General features: G+C 43.8%; 2 protein-coding genes across 2 annotated transcripts; both read left to right on the forward strand.

Annotated features, from left to right (window-relative positions):
• Window positions 1-238: 238 nt before the first annotated feature.
• Window positions 239-5,931, forward strand: LOC101758619 (beta-hexosaminidase 1). The gene is made up of 15 exons (XM_004960430.2): window positions 239-643; window positions 735-821; window positions 1,494-1,529; window positions 1,650-1,761; window positions 1,857-1,927; window positions 2,008-2,138; window positions 2,279-2,295; window positions 2,484-2,532; window positions 2,948-3,048; window positions 3,794-3,853; window positions 4,318-4,351; window positions 4,483-4,581; window positions 4,679-4,738; window positions 4,862-5,112; window positions 5,194-5,931. Exons 1-15 carry the CDS (start codon window positions 302-304, stop codon window positions 5,367-5,369), a joined length of 1,626 nt encoding a protein of 541 aa, XP_004960487.1. The 5' UTR covers window positions 239-301; the 3' UTR covers window positions 5,370-5,931.
• A 1,960-nt stretch (window positions 5,932-7,891) lies between these two features.
• On the forward strand, window positions 7,892-12,632 carry LOC101760093 (protein-tyrosine-phosphatase MKP1). The gene is made up of 3 exons (XM_004960433.2): window positions 7,892-8,082; window positions 8,167-10,426; window positions 12,040-12,632. Exons 2-3 carry the CDS (start codon window positions 8,198-8,200, stop codon window positions 12,091-12,093), a joined length of 2,283 nt encoding a protein of 760 aa, XP_004960490.1. The 5' UTR covers window positions 7,892-8,082; window positions 8,167-8,197; the 3' UTR covers window positions 12,094-12,632.
• The last annotated feature ends 280 nt before the right edge of the window (window positions 12,633-12,912 follow it).

Consider the following 12,912-nt stretch of genomic DNA (forward strand, 5'->3'; position numbering starts at 1 on the left):
ACGTGCGAGCCACGCTGCTGTCTGGATGTCGCGAGTGAATTTTCAGTAAGACCCCCCTGCTGGCCCTGCACGATCTGTGCTCGCAAAATGTTCACGATCTGCACTTTTCCAGTTTTCCTTGAGACAGAACACAGAAGTGTATCGAACGGGACTTCAAAATAACAAACGGATCTTCAGGGGGTCTGTGCGATAAACGCGCAGCTTCTCCCGCCATGTATATCAAGCCCCGCAATTCTCTCGCCCCCCCCAAAAACCTTCCACCAAATCAGCGATTAAAATCCTAAACCCGCGGTTTCCCGAAATGCCCCCCAACCTCCCCGCTTATCTCCTCCTCGCCCTCCTCCTCGGCGGCACCGCCGCTGCGCGGCGCCACCCGCCGCCGTCGAACGCCACCTCGGCCGGCGAACCGGTCTACCTCTGGCCGCTGCCCAAGAGCGTTGCGTCCGGGTCCCGGACCCTGACGGTCGACCCGGACCTCGCGCTCGACCCGCAGGGCCCCGGCGGCGCCTCGCCCGCCGTGGCTGAGGCGTTCCAGCGGTACCGGGGCCTCGTCTTCGCGCCGTGGGCGCACGCGGCCCGCTCGGGCGACGGCGGGTACGACGTCGCCAAGCTCACCGTCGTCGTCGCCTCCGCCAACGAGACGGTACTTGGTGCTGCCTGCTGCTGAGTGTCACTGGTTTCGTCTGGATCGGTGCACGGGGTGTGAAAATTCTGCACGTTTTTGGTTCATGTAGTTGGCGCTGGGGGTGGACGAGAGCTACACGATCTACGTGGCGGCGGCGGGCAGCGTCAATTCCATCGTGGGAGGAGCAACCATAGAGGTCTGGGCTCTTCCCCCATGATTCTGATGCCTAGCTTCTGGTGAATTCAGTGCAAGTTGTGCTCCCTCGCTCCTTGATCGCCGGTGAATTGCGAAGCTTTTAGAGTGAGCTGTCGAGTAGTTATTAACAGGGAGTTGGAAATTTTTCTGCACACATTAGTGAAGATGTAGTTGTCTGCTACAGGCGTACAGCAAAGTTCTGCAATCTTTACTGGTTTCATACTGTGAAAGTGTGAATGTATAGTTAGTATTGCATCTAAAATATGTGAAACTAGTTCACTGTTGTTTGCTGCTGTTACTCCTTCCGGTAGCTGGCAATTTTCTCTGGAATTGTTCTAGCTGTTGAGCTTCTATCAGAATGAACTAAATAATGGTTATTGATTGAAGTTCATAAGCAGTTGAGATAAACACAAACTATTAAGCATCACTGGCTCACTGCTAAATATTTTTAGCAAGTAGTCTTGGATTGTAGTCAAAGCTGTCTTTCTTATCCATATGCACTAGGGCTATGATTAAGTGCACATATGCTGTCATGCTGACATACTTGCATTTGTATTGATCTTTTGTTTTCTTACCAAGCGTATGCTTGGTTTGCAAAGTTCATTGGATTTCACTTTTATGCGCTAGGATGTTGTAACTTGTAACTGAAGCAACAATTTATCTGTCCTTGTAGGCAAACACAATATATGGAGCTATCCGTGGACTGGAGGTATGAACTGAGTGTGCAAATAACACCTTTTTTGTATGATATTTGAAGAGCTAGTAAAATTTTGGTCTTTCAAGATTTTGGAGCATGTGCATTAACATTTCTTGTTTAATTGATTGGCAGACATTCAGTCAACTTTGTGTTTTCAACTATGATACAAAAAATGTTGAAGTGCGCCATGCCCCATGGCATATTCAGGATGAGCCCCGCTTTGCCTTCCGTGGGCTGCTCCTAGGTAAAATTGTAACTTAATGTTTATACTGAAACCAGAAATCACTATTAGTTATCACAAGAGACAAATCTTAAAATGTTCTATCGCATGTAGTGCAGACACCTCACGGCATTACCTTCCAGTTGATGTGATTAAGCAAGTGATCGACTCTATGTCATTTGCTAAGCTGGTAATACTTTTGTCTTTTGGATTGTGCTAGTTATCCTTCCAGAATTCTCCATTTACTAAAACCTGAGTTGTGTCCAGTAGAACGTTCTTCATTGGCATATCATCGATGAACAATCTTTTCCGTTGGAGGTGCCATCATATCCAAACCTTTGGAAAGGTTCATACACCAAATGGGAGCGCTACACCGTGGAAGATGCACATGATATTGTCAAGTATGTTATTTTATCATTTGGCTTTAGCATTTTCTTCACCCTATATCTTTAGTTGTATGTTTTTTCATCTTACTTCTTTTGCTGACTGATGTTAATTGCTTCTTCTGCAATATCTCGTCTCATACTTCACCACGGTAAAGTTATGCTAAGAAAAGAGGTACTTTCAGTCACTTGCCCCTTCAGATTGCACATATAGAACATTAGAATGCATGCATATGCATCTTTCATCCTATTGATTGTATGATCTAACCATTTTAGTTGGGAAACTACATCATAGATTGCTTACGTATATCATGGAGTGCTCTAAAAAGATTTGGCGTTTTTACTATTCTTTACTTTTCACAGGCATCAATGTAATGGCAGAAATTGACGTGCCTGGTCATGCAGAATCATGGTGAGTTTGCCTGTAGCATTTCTTATGGTGTTCGGAGAGACAGAGAACCTTCTCCCTCTGTTTCAGTGGAGCTTTTTGTCAGTTGCTTTGTTAAGTACAAGTGCAACCTAGTTACTCCTGTGCGAATGAACAAAATAGGTTTTTTAATTCCACTTGGTGTTACAAGTATTGATTGATCATTGAGTTGGTTGCTCTTGGCCTCTTGGGTGCAGCATATGTCCTATGACACTCTCAACAAGAAATCATCATTACTTTCCTTATTTGAACCTATTGATTTACATTTCAACTGAAAATAATGCATACCTGTCCACATAATTCTAACTATCTGATTAGGCATCCAGACGTTTCCATTGGTTATGATATATTGTCTGTTTTCTGCTCTTAAAAATTTGTATGCAAATTTTCATTTCTGCAGGGGAAATGGATACCCAAAGCTCTGGCCTTCTGCCAATTGTACAGAGCCATTAGATGTCTCTAGCAATTTCACATTTGAAGTAATTTCTGGAATTCTTTCTGGTTAGTTCCTTTCACACTTTTTTTTCAGTCTGGTTAACTCATATGAGGATGAGGACTTGAATAATAATCAGGAAACACTCATCCCTTTCATATTATTTTCACATCATATGTCGTTTTTCTAAGAAAGTGAAAAAGGAAGACATTGAAGTTTGCAATGTGGCATTTGGCTTGCACTTATGTCACCCGGCATATGAGTCTCTTTTCAAAGCTGTACTTCTTCTTTATCTAGAAGTAGTCTTCCACAAATCAAATAACCAATATGGACTGACCAACTCAATATTGGTTTTTGTTTTACTGCAATATCCTCTTCCACAACTCATCAAATGGACTTAAGTGATTAACCATTTACATCACATCAAAGAACTATTAATTCAGAAATTCATGGCCTGCCTTCCATACGACCTACTAAAAGACGATACAATGTTATTTCTTAGAATGGACTGAACTCTTGGATTGCTTTAGGAATTAGGAGAATGTGTGGGCAATCATAAGAGCAGATAAATGTGTACAAATATCATCCAGCAACAGTTGGACCATCCCCCTGTACAAAATTTATCCACCAAATATTGACAATGACCATTATAATTTTGCTGCAAACTTTTGTAGATATCTACTTGTTCATTACTGCATTATAACAAATAGTTGACATCATAATTTTGCTGCAAACTTTTGTAGATATCTACTTGTTCATTACTGCATTATAACAAATAGTTGACATCATTATGGACCCTTTTTATCTTCTCAGATATGAGGAAAATCTTTCCATTCGGGCTGTTTCACTTGGGTGGTGATGAAGTATATACAGGTTAGCTGATATTTGCATTTTAACTTCAAATTAAGAGTGTAAGACTCTGTTTTAAAGCAGGTAGTTTTATGTGGTTCTAGTAATGTTTTTTTTTTTGCCAAAGTAAGATGCCACACTGTCACTTCTATTTGCTCTGCTGTATCAATTTCAACTACAACTTTATTCTATATTCCAGAAACAACGTTGCACAACTGCTGAACAGATTGATTCATACCACTTTCATAGATTTCTTTTTTCTATTGATAGACAAAATGATGGTCAGTGTGTCCAGTGGCATATTACTTCTAATGTTCAAGTGGATCTTGTGTAATTTTTCTCCACGTGTTGTTGAGCAGAATGTTCACTGGTACAGTAACACTATCATGCCCAAATAGTGGTGATATATAAAATACTTTAGTGTTACTGGAGTGCTGTTTTGTTTCTCCTAAAATTTTTCCCGGACTCAATACTAGTATCCATGACAGGGTGCTGGAATGCAACACCTCATGTAAGGCAGTGGTATGGATTCTTAACCACAAATTAGATTTTTCATCTATGATTTATCAATCTCTGTTGCTGGTTTGTTCGAGGAAAAAAATCTGTTGCTAGATGCTCCTTTTATTTAATTGTTGAAAACCCCCCAATTCCAGGCTTAATGAGCGCAACATGACCACAAAGGATGCTTACAAATATTTTGTTCTGAAGGCCCAAGAGTTGGCAATTAAGCTAAACTGGATTCCTGTGAATTGGTCTGTTTCTTACATCCTTGCTTTTGGAGGGAGGAGAGAAATAGAGAGATAGAATAGATGAGCTTTGATTTTGACACGTGGCATACTTCCCCTGCAGGGAAGAAACCTTCAATTCATTCAAAGAAAACCTCAATCCTCTAACGGTGGTGCACAACTGGTAAACTAAAAATCAACTTTATGCTACTGAATCTGTTTCTTTCATTTCTTGACAATCATATCTTCCACATCTAAGCTAGTGATCAATGCACAGTGCATAAGTTTAACTATTGAAACACTGCAGGCTGGGTCCTGGAGTCTGCCCTAAGGTTGTCGCAAAGGGTTTCAGATGTATAATGAGTAATCAAGGTGTCTGGTACCTTGATCATCTTGATGTTCCCTGGGAAAATGTCTACAGTGGCGAGCCACTCGCAGGGATTAGTGATAAAGACCAGCAAAAGCTAGTACTTGGTGGGGAGGTTTGCATGTGGGGTGAGACAGCAGACACATCTGATGTTCTACAAACAATATGGCCCCGAGCAGCTGCTGCAGCAGGTAAGAAAGACACGAATCAGAATCATTCTTTCCACCTGTTATTTCCACAAGGACTCACTTGTGGGTATTGAACTACTGTAGAGCGCCTGTGGAGTCAATTAGAGGCCATATCCGCCCAAGACGTAGAAACAACCGTCTTGTCACGGCTGCACTATTTCAGATGCCTGCTGAATCACCGTGGAATTGCTGCGGCTCCAGTCACGAACTACTATGCCCGAAGGCCTCCAATCGGTCCAGGTTCATGCTTTGTTCAGTAAACAGGACCTTCAGAGGGAAGATGTCCACAAGGTGCTCTGCCTTCATACACCTGCCATACTTTAAACAGAGAACTATATTGTCACGTGCGCTGTATCACATCTGTTCATCATCCACGATAATAATCTAATAATCCACCTTTGTGTATTCCACTTCCAAACTCAAATAAAACTGCATCATTCAAATTTGACCAAGGAGAAGACGGTCATCAGTGTCACAGTAAAATTCAGCTGGCCTTTTAACAGCCTTGTCCCTGAATTCCTCCCACGTGTATGGGAACGGAGATCAGCAACAGGACAATTGGGCAACCTCCTTTGAACTGGTAAGAGAGTAGTGATCTCATTGTGGATATTTCAACTCCTGCCTTGCTTACCCGACTGCATTTGGATTTTTGGGAAGCCATCGCTGTCAGACGCCTTCCTTTCCTGAGTTTGGCCTTGACCTGAAACTTGATGGTCCAAGAGCGCATTGATGGCGCGTGTAATTTACGACCACCTGTTGTGCTTGGTGATCTAGACTGATGAGAATGGCGTTTGGCCCGTTGTTATAGGTCACTTTCCCTCCCATGTCACCTTCGTTGGCCACATATATCAGTTGGCCTTTTGCTCTATCCATTGCCCTGTTTTTCCTGTGGTGAGCAGCTGTGCAGTGCAGGTGAAGGATGGAATACCATACAGCGCTATGCCCTATCCCAAATTCTGCTGAATTCATTAAAAAGATGTGTGAAACTTTGTATCGGAAAGATCGATTGGAACTGAAGACTTGTGGCTGGACAGTGACCGTGAGGCAGACTGGAGAGTGGCCCTTCCAAGTTGCATGTTTACCTGTCTGAATGTGATGTAACGTGTCAGTGAGGTATTTGATACGTATAAATCCGTACATGTTTTTCACTTTTGCCTATGTGAATGCGATGTTGCTCCTCTGGTTTTACGTGCCGACGTGCCGCTGCAGAATTTACCGGTCAATGAAGTAACTTGGGCCAGCGGTTTCTTGGACCCGATGCCACTGTTTTGACGCTGACGCGTACCTGCTATCTACTAAGCTCGTGTTTACTTCCCTCCAAAATCCCAACTTTGACACTATGTAAAAAGAAGATTTCCCATCACATCAAACTTGCGGTACATGCAGGAGTACTAAATGTAAATAAAATCAAAAACTAATTGCACAGTTTTGTTGTACTTTGCGAGACGAATCTTTTGAGCCTAATTAGTCAATGTTTGGACAATAATTCACAAATACAAACGAAATGCTACAGTTGCGCATTTATGGCAAAATGCTAATTTTGCCACTCCCAAATTGGGAACTAAACAAAGTCTAAGATGTGAGCCAACGAAAGAGTATCAATTCTTCGAGTATCTGATTCGTTGCTAAAATTACACGATTGAAGAGAGTTTTTAAGAACTTGAATCCTACTCTTCCCGTTTTAAATTGTAGATCATTTTAGTTTTTTAAATTCATATATATTATTATGTAACTAGATATATATTTTATATCTAATTGTATAGTGAAAATTATACATATAGAAAAGTCAAAACAGTCTACAATTTGAAATAGAATGTAGAGAGCAGTACTTAAATGGAACGGTTTGATCTTAAATTACTGTACTTTGAGTAGGGCGGTCTGTGTTAGCGTTTCTACAAAATTCCTGAGACTGCGGCGATAGTAGTAAGACCGGACCCTTATAACCTCTTAGGCAAGGCGACAAGAACATCGATGTGAAGTTTAGACCTTGATCGCAAGTATTATAGATAATTAGGCAAGGAGTACCCAACAGCATAACCACATCAACAAAAAATTGCTTCGCACCTAATATTCCCTTGGAATTTTGTAGCAAATGGAATCCCTTTTTAGCAGCAGTAACTTGCGTTACATAGTATCACTATCTTCTTTTTGTTAAACTTTGTCTTCACTTTATTTAAACCTCCATCATTTTATGGTGTCGCGAAACCTACCAACCAAGTGAATGACCAATGCCATTCTTTCTCCACCAACACAAGCTGACATCACAACACACCAATCAATCACAACAAACCAATCAGTTCTCAATGTGTGACCGAGTTTTGTCGTCTTTCTAGTTTATTTTTGGAACACATAATTTTATGAATCCTTAATGGAATTGAACATTTTCACGTGAGAACTCTAGTGGATACATGCAAGCTCATAATTCTGCAACCGAATGTGTTTATACCGTAGACAATAACATAGAGCAATCAAATTGCTGCAAATAACCATTACCGGCCGAATAATCCAACAAAAAACCTACAATTTTCTTGCAATGTGTCCGAAGAGCAGGTGCACCTAACATTTTGGGGCGACATGCAGTTTTCCTTCCTGCCTTCCCTCCCTGTGCGCCCCTCCGCCGCTGCTGCGCCTGCCTTCCATGTAAGACCAGTCAACACCACCCCCGTCAAACCCGGGCCCCATCGCGCAGCCACCCGTCCGATCCCTCCCGCACGCATCACGGCGCGCATCCGACGGCCCGGATCGCGCCGGCGCCTCCTGAAAACCCTCACCCACTTGTTGTGCCACTTCCTCCCCTTCCGTTCCCCTTCGCTTCGCTTCCCCTTTCTCTCGAGAGGACGACGGGCCTGGTGGTGCTCCCCGCCTCGCCGCGCCCTCGATCTCCCGATCTGGTCGCCCGCGAGCGCCCCGATTCGCCGCGGACGGCTGCGCCCGACCTAGATTTGAGCACGGGGCTCGTCTTGGACAGATCAGGTTCGAATTCCCCCCATTTTTTTCGGATTTTTCGGAGCCCGGAGTGGCTTAACCGTCCCGCCCTTTTGGTGCGTTTCCGCGCAGCGTCGCCGGCTGGGGCCTCCGATTCGTGGCCATGGCCACCCCCGACGACGGCCCGGCGGCGGCCGGGGGAGGCCGCAAGTTCTGGCGCTCCGCGTCGTGGTCCGCATCGAGGGCGGCCGCCGAGCCGCCGCAGGATGGGGCTGCGCCGGGGGCCGGCGGACAGGCCCGCCGCGTCCCGCCGCCGCCGCCGCTGACCCCGCGGTCGATGAGCGCCAAGGCCCGGTCCTGCCTCCCGCCGCTGCAGCCGCTCGCCATCACCCGCCGCAGCCTGGACGAGTGGCCCAAGGCTGGCTCCGACGACGTCGGGGAGTGGCCCAACCCCACCACGCCCGGTGCCTCCAAGGTGGACGGGGGCCCGTCCTCCGCCAAGCCCGGGGAGGGCCTCCGGCTGGACCTTTCCTCGCTCCGGATGCAGGGCCGCAAGGACCAGATCGCTTTCTTCGACAAGGAGTGCTCCAAGGTCGCCGAGCATGTCTACCTTGGAGGGGATGCCGTCGCCAAGAATCGTGACATCCTTCGGAAGAACGGGATCACCCACGTACTCAACTGCGTGGGATTCGTCTGCCCGGAGTACTTCAAGTCGGACCTCGTCTACCGCACGCTTTGGCTGCAGGACAGCCCCACGGAGGACATCACCAGCATCTTGTATGACGTGTTTGATTACTTTGAGGATGTGAGGGAGCAGGGCGGGCGCGTGTTCGTGCATTGCTGCCAGGGGGTGTCACGGTCAACATCGCTGGTCATCGCCTACTTGATGTGGAGGGAAGGGCAGAGCTTCGATGATGCCTTCCAGTTTGTGAAGGCTGCTCGTGGGATTGCAAATCCAAATATGGGGTTCGCCTGCCAGCTGCTCCAGTGCCAGAAGCGGGTGCACGCGATTCCGTTGTCCCCAAATTCAGTCCTCAGGATGTACCGTATGGCACCTCACTCGCAGTATGCCCCTCTGCACCTAGTGCCCAAAATGCTTAATGAACCATCCCCTGCCGCCCTGGACTCTAGAGGTGCATTCATTGTACATGTTCTGTCTTCGATCTATGTCTGGGTTGGAATGAAGTGTGATCCGGTAATGGAGAAAGATGCAAGAGCTGCAGCCTTTCAGGTTGTGAGGTATGAGAAGGTGCAGGGGCACATCAAGGTTGTGAGAGAAGGTCTGGAGCAGCAGGAATTTTGGGATGCCTTTTCAAGTACGCCGCTTAATTCAGATAGTAACTCAAAGGTTAGCAAGGACCAGATTGATTCAGCATCCAAGAGTAACCCAGGAAGCCGGAAGGTGGAGTCTTATGATGCTGATTTTGAGCTCGTTTACAAAGCAATCACTGGGGGTGTAGTTCCAGCATTCTCAACTTCTGGGGCTGGGGATGAGACGCATCTTCCAGCTAGAGAAAGTAGCTGGAGTTTACTGAGGCACAAGTTTATCTCCAGGTCGCTGGCTCGTGTTTATTCAGATTCTGCTCTAATCAGGGATTTTGATCCACGGGTGGACCGTGTACAGCACTTGGCTGCTGAAGCTTCAACCTCACCTCCTTTCCTTTCTCCAAGTTCTTTATCATCGGATTCAAGCGTCAGCTCGAAGTATAGTTCAGACTCACCCTCCCTGTCACCTTCAACTAGCTCACCGCCATCATTTGGTCTCTCGCCTGCTTCGTCTAATCTGCCTCATACTTTGGTGCCATCATCCAGGTCCCCCCTTTCTCAATCATCTAATCAGGAAGCTTCAAAGCCTGGCCTGGAATCAAAACGCTCTCCTTCCAAGACCTCTTCTATAGCAGAAAGAAGAGGAGGCTTCACACTTCTAAAGCTACCATCTTTCCAAAAGGATCTAGTACTGCCACCAAGGGTACCGTCTAGTATTCGCAGGACTGAGGAAGTCTCAGATAAGAGTAGTACAAATGGTGTTAAACAGCTGACTGGCGAGTGTTGCTCAGAAAATTGCACTGGTAATAGTTCGATCTCACATCCGGAGACTAGATTAACTGAGCGTACTGACTGTAACTCAGAAGATTGCAGTAATGCACAACTAGTAGTCTACCAGTGGCCCAGCATGGAAAAGCTAACTACATTTGCGCGCAAGGATCTTGACCCAAAGTCAGTTTTGTTTTTTGTTGCTTCAAATGCCAGCAGAAGAGAAGCAGTTAAGATGGTTTATGTATGGGTAGGAGATGAAAATGAGAGCAGTAAGAGTGATGATACTGTTGATTGGCAAAAGGTTACTGGTGATTTTCTTCATCTAAAAGGCCTCAGCGATGCTCTTCCTGTCAAGGTATTTGCATGCCACAGACCTCTTTTATTTTACACTTTGTTTTGAGCCTTAGTTTAGCTGCCATTTAAGCTGTATAAACATCTTGGAACTCAAAATTTGGAAGATTGCTAATTTCTAGCATAGGGTAATGATTTCTTTTGGTGCTAACAGCACCTAAATAGTTTTAACATTACAATAGAAACTGTAATAGCGAAGTTCAGTGAACTGCAGTGTTATTTGAGGCCCACATGTTATCACTCACCTATCTTGCAATCTTCTCTTAGTTGCCCTTTGCAATTATTGATATTAGTCAACAGCTCAAGGCAGATTGTTAGTTTGTAACATCAATATTCTGTCACCAAGAAAAAAAAGGATTATATATTGTGCTAGGACTGCTAGTGAAGTGTCAAAAGACTGCACATAGGTGTTCATGGCTTGCAGATATATGTTTCTAGGGTGGCTTCAGATTTTCTGAACTTACATATGAAAATCGATACTTGGTTGAATTTCTATGACTGAAGGATGATGATCTAATATCACCTGGATTTTTACCGATGCTGGGAAGCCAAACAGTCTGTATTTTATTTTTCATTTGCTTTCGCACCATGGTAATGGTTTCTCTGTAGGTATCATTTTGATACTATCTAAACACCTTCCAGCAGTTCTTAATGTTCGAATGTAGAATTGTGCGGTTCAATCAGTGAGATTGATAAAAGGTCAAAATCAATTTTGAGACAAAAACATAGTTTATTTTCATGTATGGGTGACAAGATGGGATAGGATGCTAGCCATCTTAGGTAGGAAAACCCATGACATTGACTTCTGTTCCTGATATGTGTAATTTATTGTGCAGACAAGTTTGACCAGATAGGATATATTGTTGAGTATATTGTTATCTTAGATTACTTATCTTTGTTTTTGTAATGTGGCATGCCTATATAGTCAAGGACCAATGACATGTGATGATGATTGATAGACTAGTAAACAGGAATAATTTAGCATCAGGTTGACTTGGTCATAGTTGAGATTACTGGAGTATTAATTAGGCTAGAAAAGTTATGTATCTAGAAAATCCAAAACAAATAGTAATTTGGGACGGAGGGAGTACTAGTTAAGTGAAAAGTAAAGGACCAGAATGAGTTTGGGCCAACCTATTGTGCGTTCCTAGTTGAGATTTATGGTGCTGTAAGAAAAAAAAAATCTTTTGTGACATAAAAAAAATACTAGTTTCTATTTGCTTAAGATTCTCCATGAGGAAACATTTCTTTTCTTTACTTTAAATTCTATCTTCCTAATGGAAGTAAATGTTTCCCATGTAATTAATGCCAGTTCAGCAGTTTTGTTTTTGCAACAAGAGGAATTGGCGTGATACCATAAAACAAGGATAATGGACTAGAACAAATACTGCTATTACTTGTTTCTCATTCACGTTCGTCCTGTTTCTAGTGTAGACTGAATGTAAGGTTAGTGTTTGTCTGTTTGCTCACATCAGCGGAATTTCTTCAACTTAATGCTACTCGTGGACCTGTGTAGTGTGTCTGAATTTTCCCATTGGATTTATTATTACTTAGTGCCTTTTAACTTTATTCTGCTTGACAATTTAACCGACTCTTATTGGATTTTTGACAATACAGGTTTTCAAGGAGCATGAAACTGAGAATCTATTGGAAGTACTGAATGTTAGTTAACATTAGGCTGTAGCTATCAGGATATTCTAGTTCCTTAACAAACTCAGCCGCAAATTACAATTGAAAGAAGGCATGCCCTCCAGCATCAGTAGGTACCGATGATTGTCAGCGAGGTATAAGCCACAACCGTTCCCCTGAATGTAATAGGCCACAAACAGATTCCATTTTAGAACTGATGGATCGGCACCTGTGCCTGATGATCTATCCTTTTTCCAAATGGCAGGAGGCTGCCAAGAATGTTGTATCTGTTGTGAATTAACACTCATCGATCGGGTGTTGGCGCAATCTGCCAATTGGATGTATATTATCCGCTCCCCTGTAATGTAAGATCAGATACCGGGAGATGTTATGTCAACAGTTACTTTCACCCCAAACATTCTTGTACATCTTTGAAAGGAACAGATTTGTAATCCTCTTGGCTTATAAGTGGCTCCATTGGTCATAACTTTTGAATTAGGACAAGGTTGTTAGCTGGTAGTCTCGTGTTTCTTGCAAATTACAATGTATTTCTGGCTACTATTGGTAATTTTGCACATTAATCTGCTGTCAGCTAAACCTCATATAACCATTACTGTAAATGATACGCATTGGTGTCTTTGGGAGTCTATTCAAAGCTCTTGTATTTATTTAGCTGTGCTGTTCATGTGAGCAGCACCTGGAGCTGGATCACTAGACATACGTGTACTTACTAATTTTCTTGGATGAGAAGCAGATGTTTTCTTGCAATTTGTTAGCCGGTAATAACATTTGCGAAGTAATTGCAATGCATTGGATTCCAAAGGGTTGAAAAATCAAGATTTTGCCACTGCACGGTGATCA

This window comes from Setaria italica, chromosome III, assembly GCF_000263155.2.
Source record: "Setaria italica strain Yugu1 chromosome III, Setaria_italica_v2.0, whole genome shotgun sequence".
In the NCBI taxonomy this organism is placed as follows: domain Eukaryota; kingdom Viridiplantae; phylum Streptophyta; class Magnoliopsida; order Poales; family Poaceae; genus Setaria; species Setaria italica.

Bases quoted from the DNA above. Each gene is read 5' to 3' on its own strand.
- LOC101760093 (XM_004960433.2), top strand. From the start codon at position 8,198: ATGGCCACCCCCGACGACGGCCCGGCGGCGGCCGGGGGAGGCCGCAAG. The intron at 10,427-12,039 runs GTATTTGCATGC...TTGACAATACAG, and splicing joins GCGATGCTCTTCCTGTCAAG to GTTTTCAAGGAGCATGAAAC.
- LOC101758619 (XM_004960430.2), top strand. From the start codon at position 302: ATGCCCCCCAACCTCCCCGCTTATCTCCTCCTCGCCCTCCTCCTCGGC. The intron at 644-734 runs GTACTTGGTGCT...TGGTTCATGTAG, and splicing joins TCGCCTCCGCCAACGAGACG to TTGGCGCTGGGGGTGGACGA. The intron at 4,582-4,678 runs GTCTGTTTCTTA...CTTCCCCTGCAG, and splicing joins AACTGGATTCCTGTGAATTG to GGAAGAAACCTTCAATTCAT.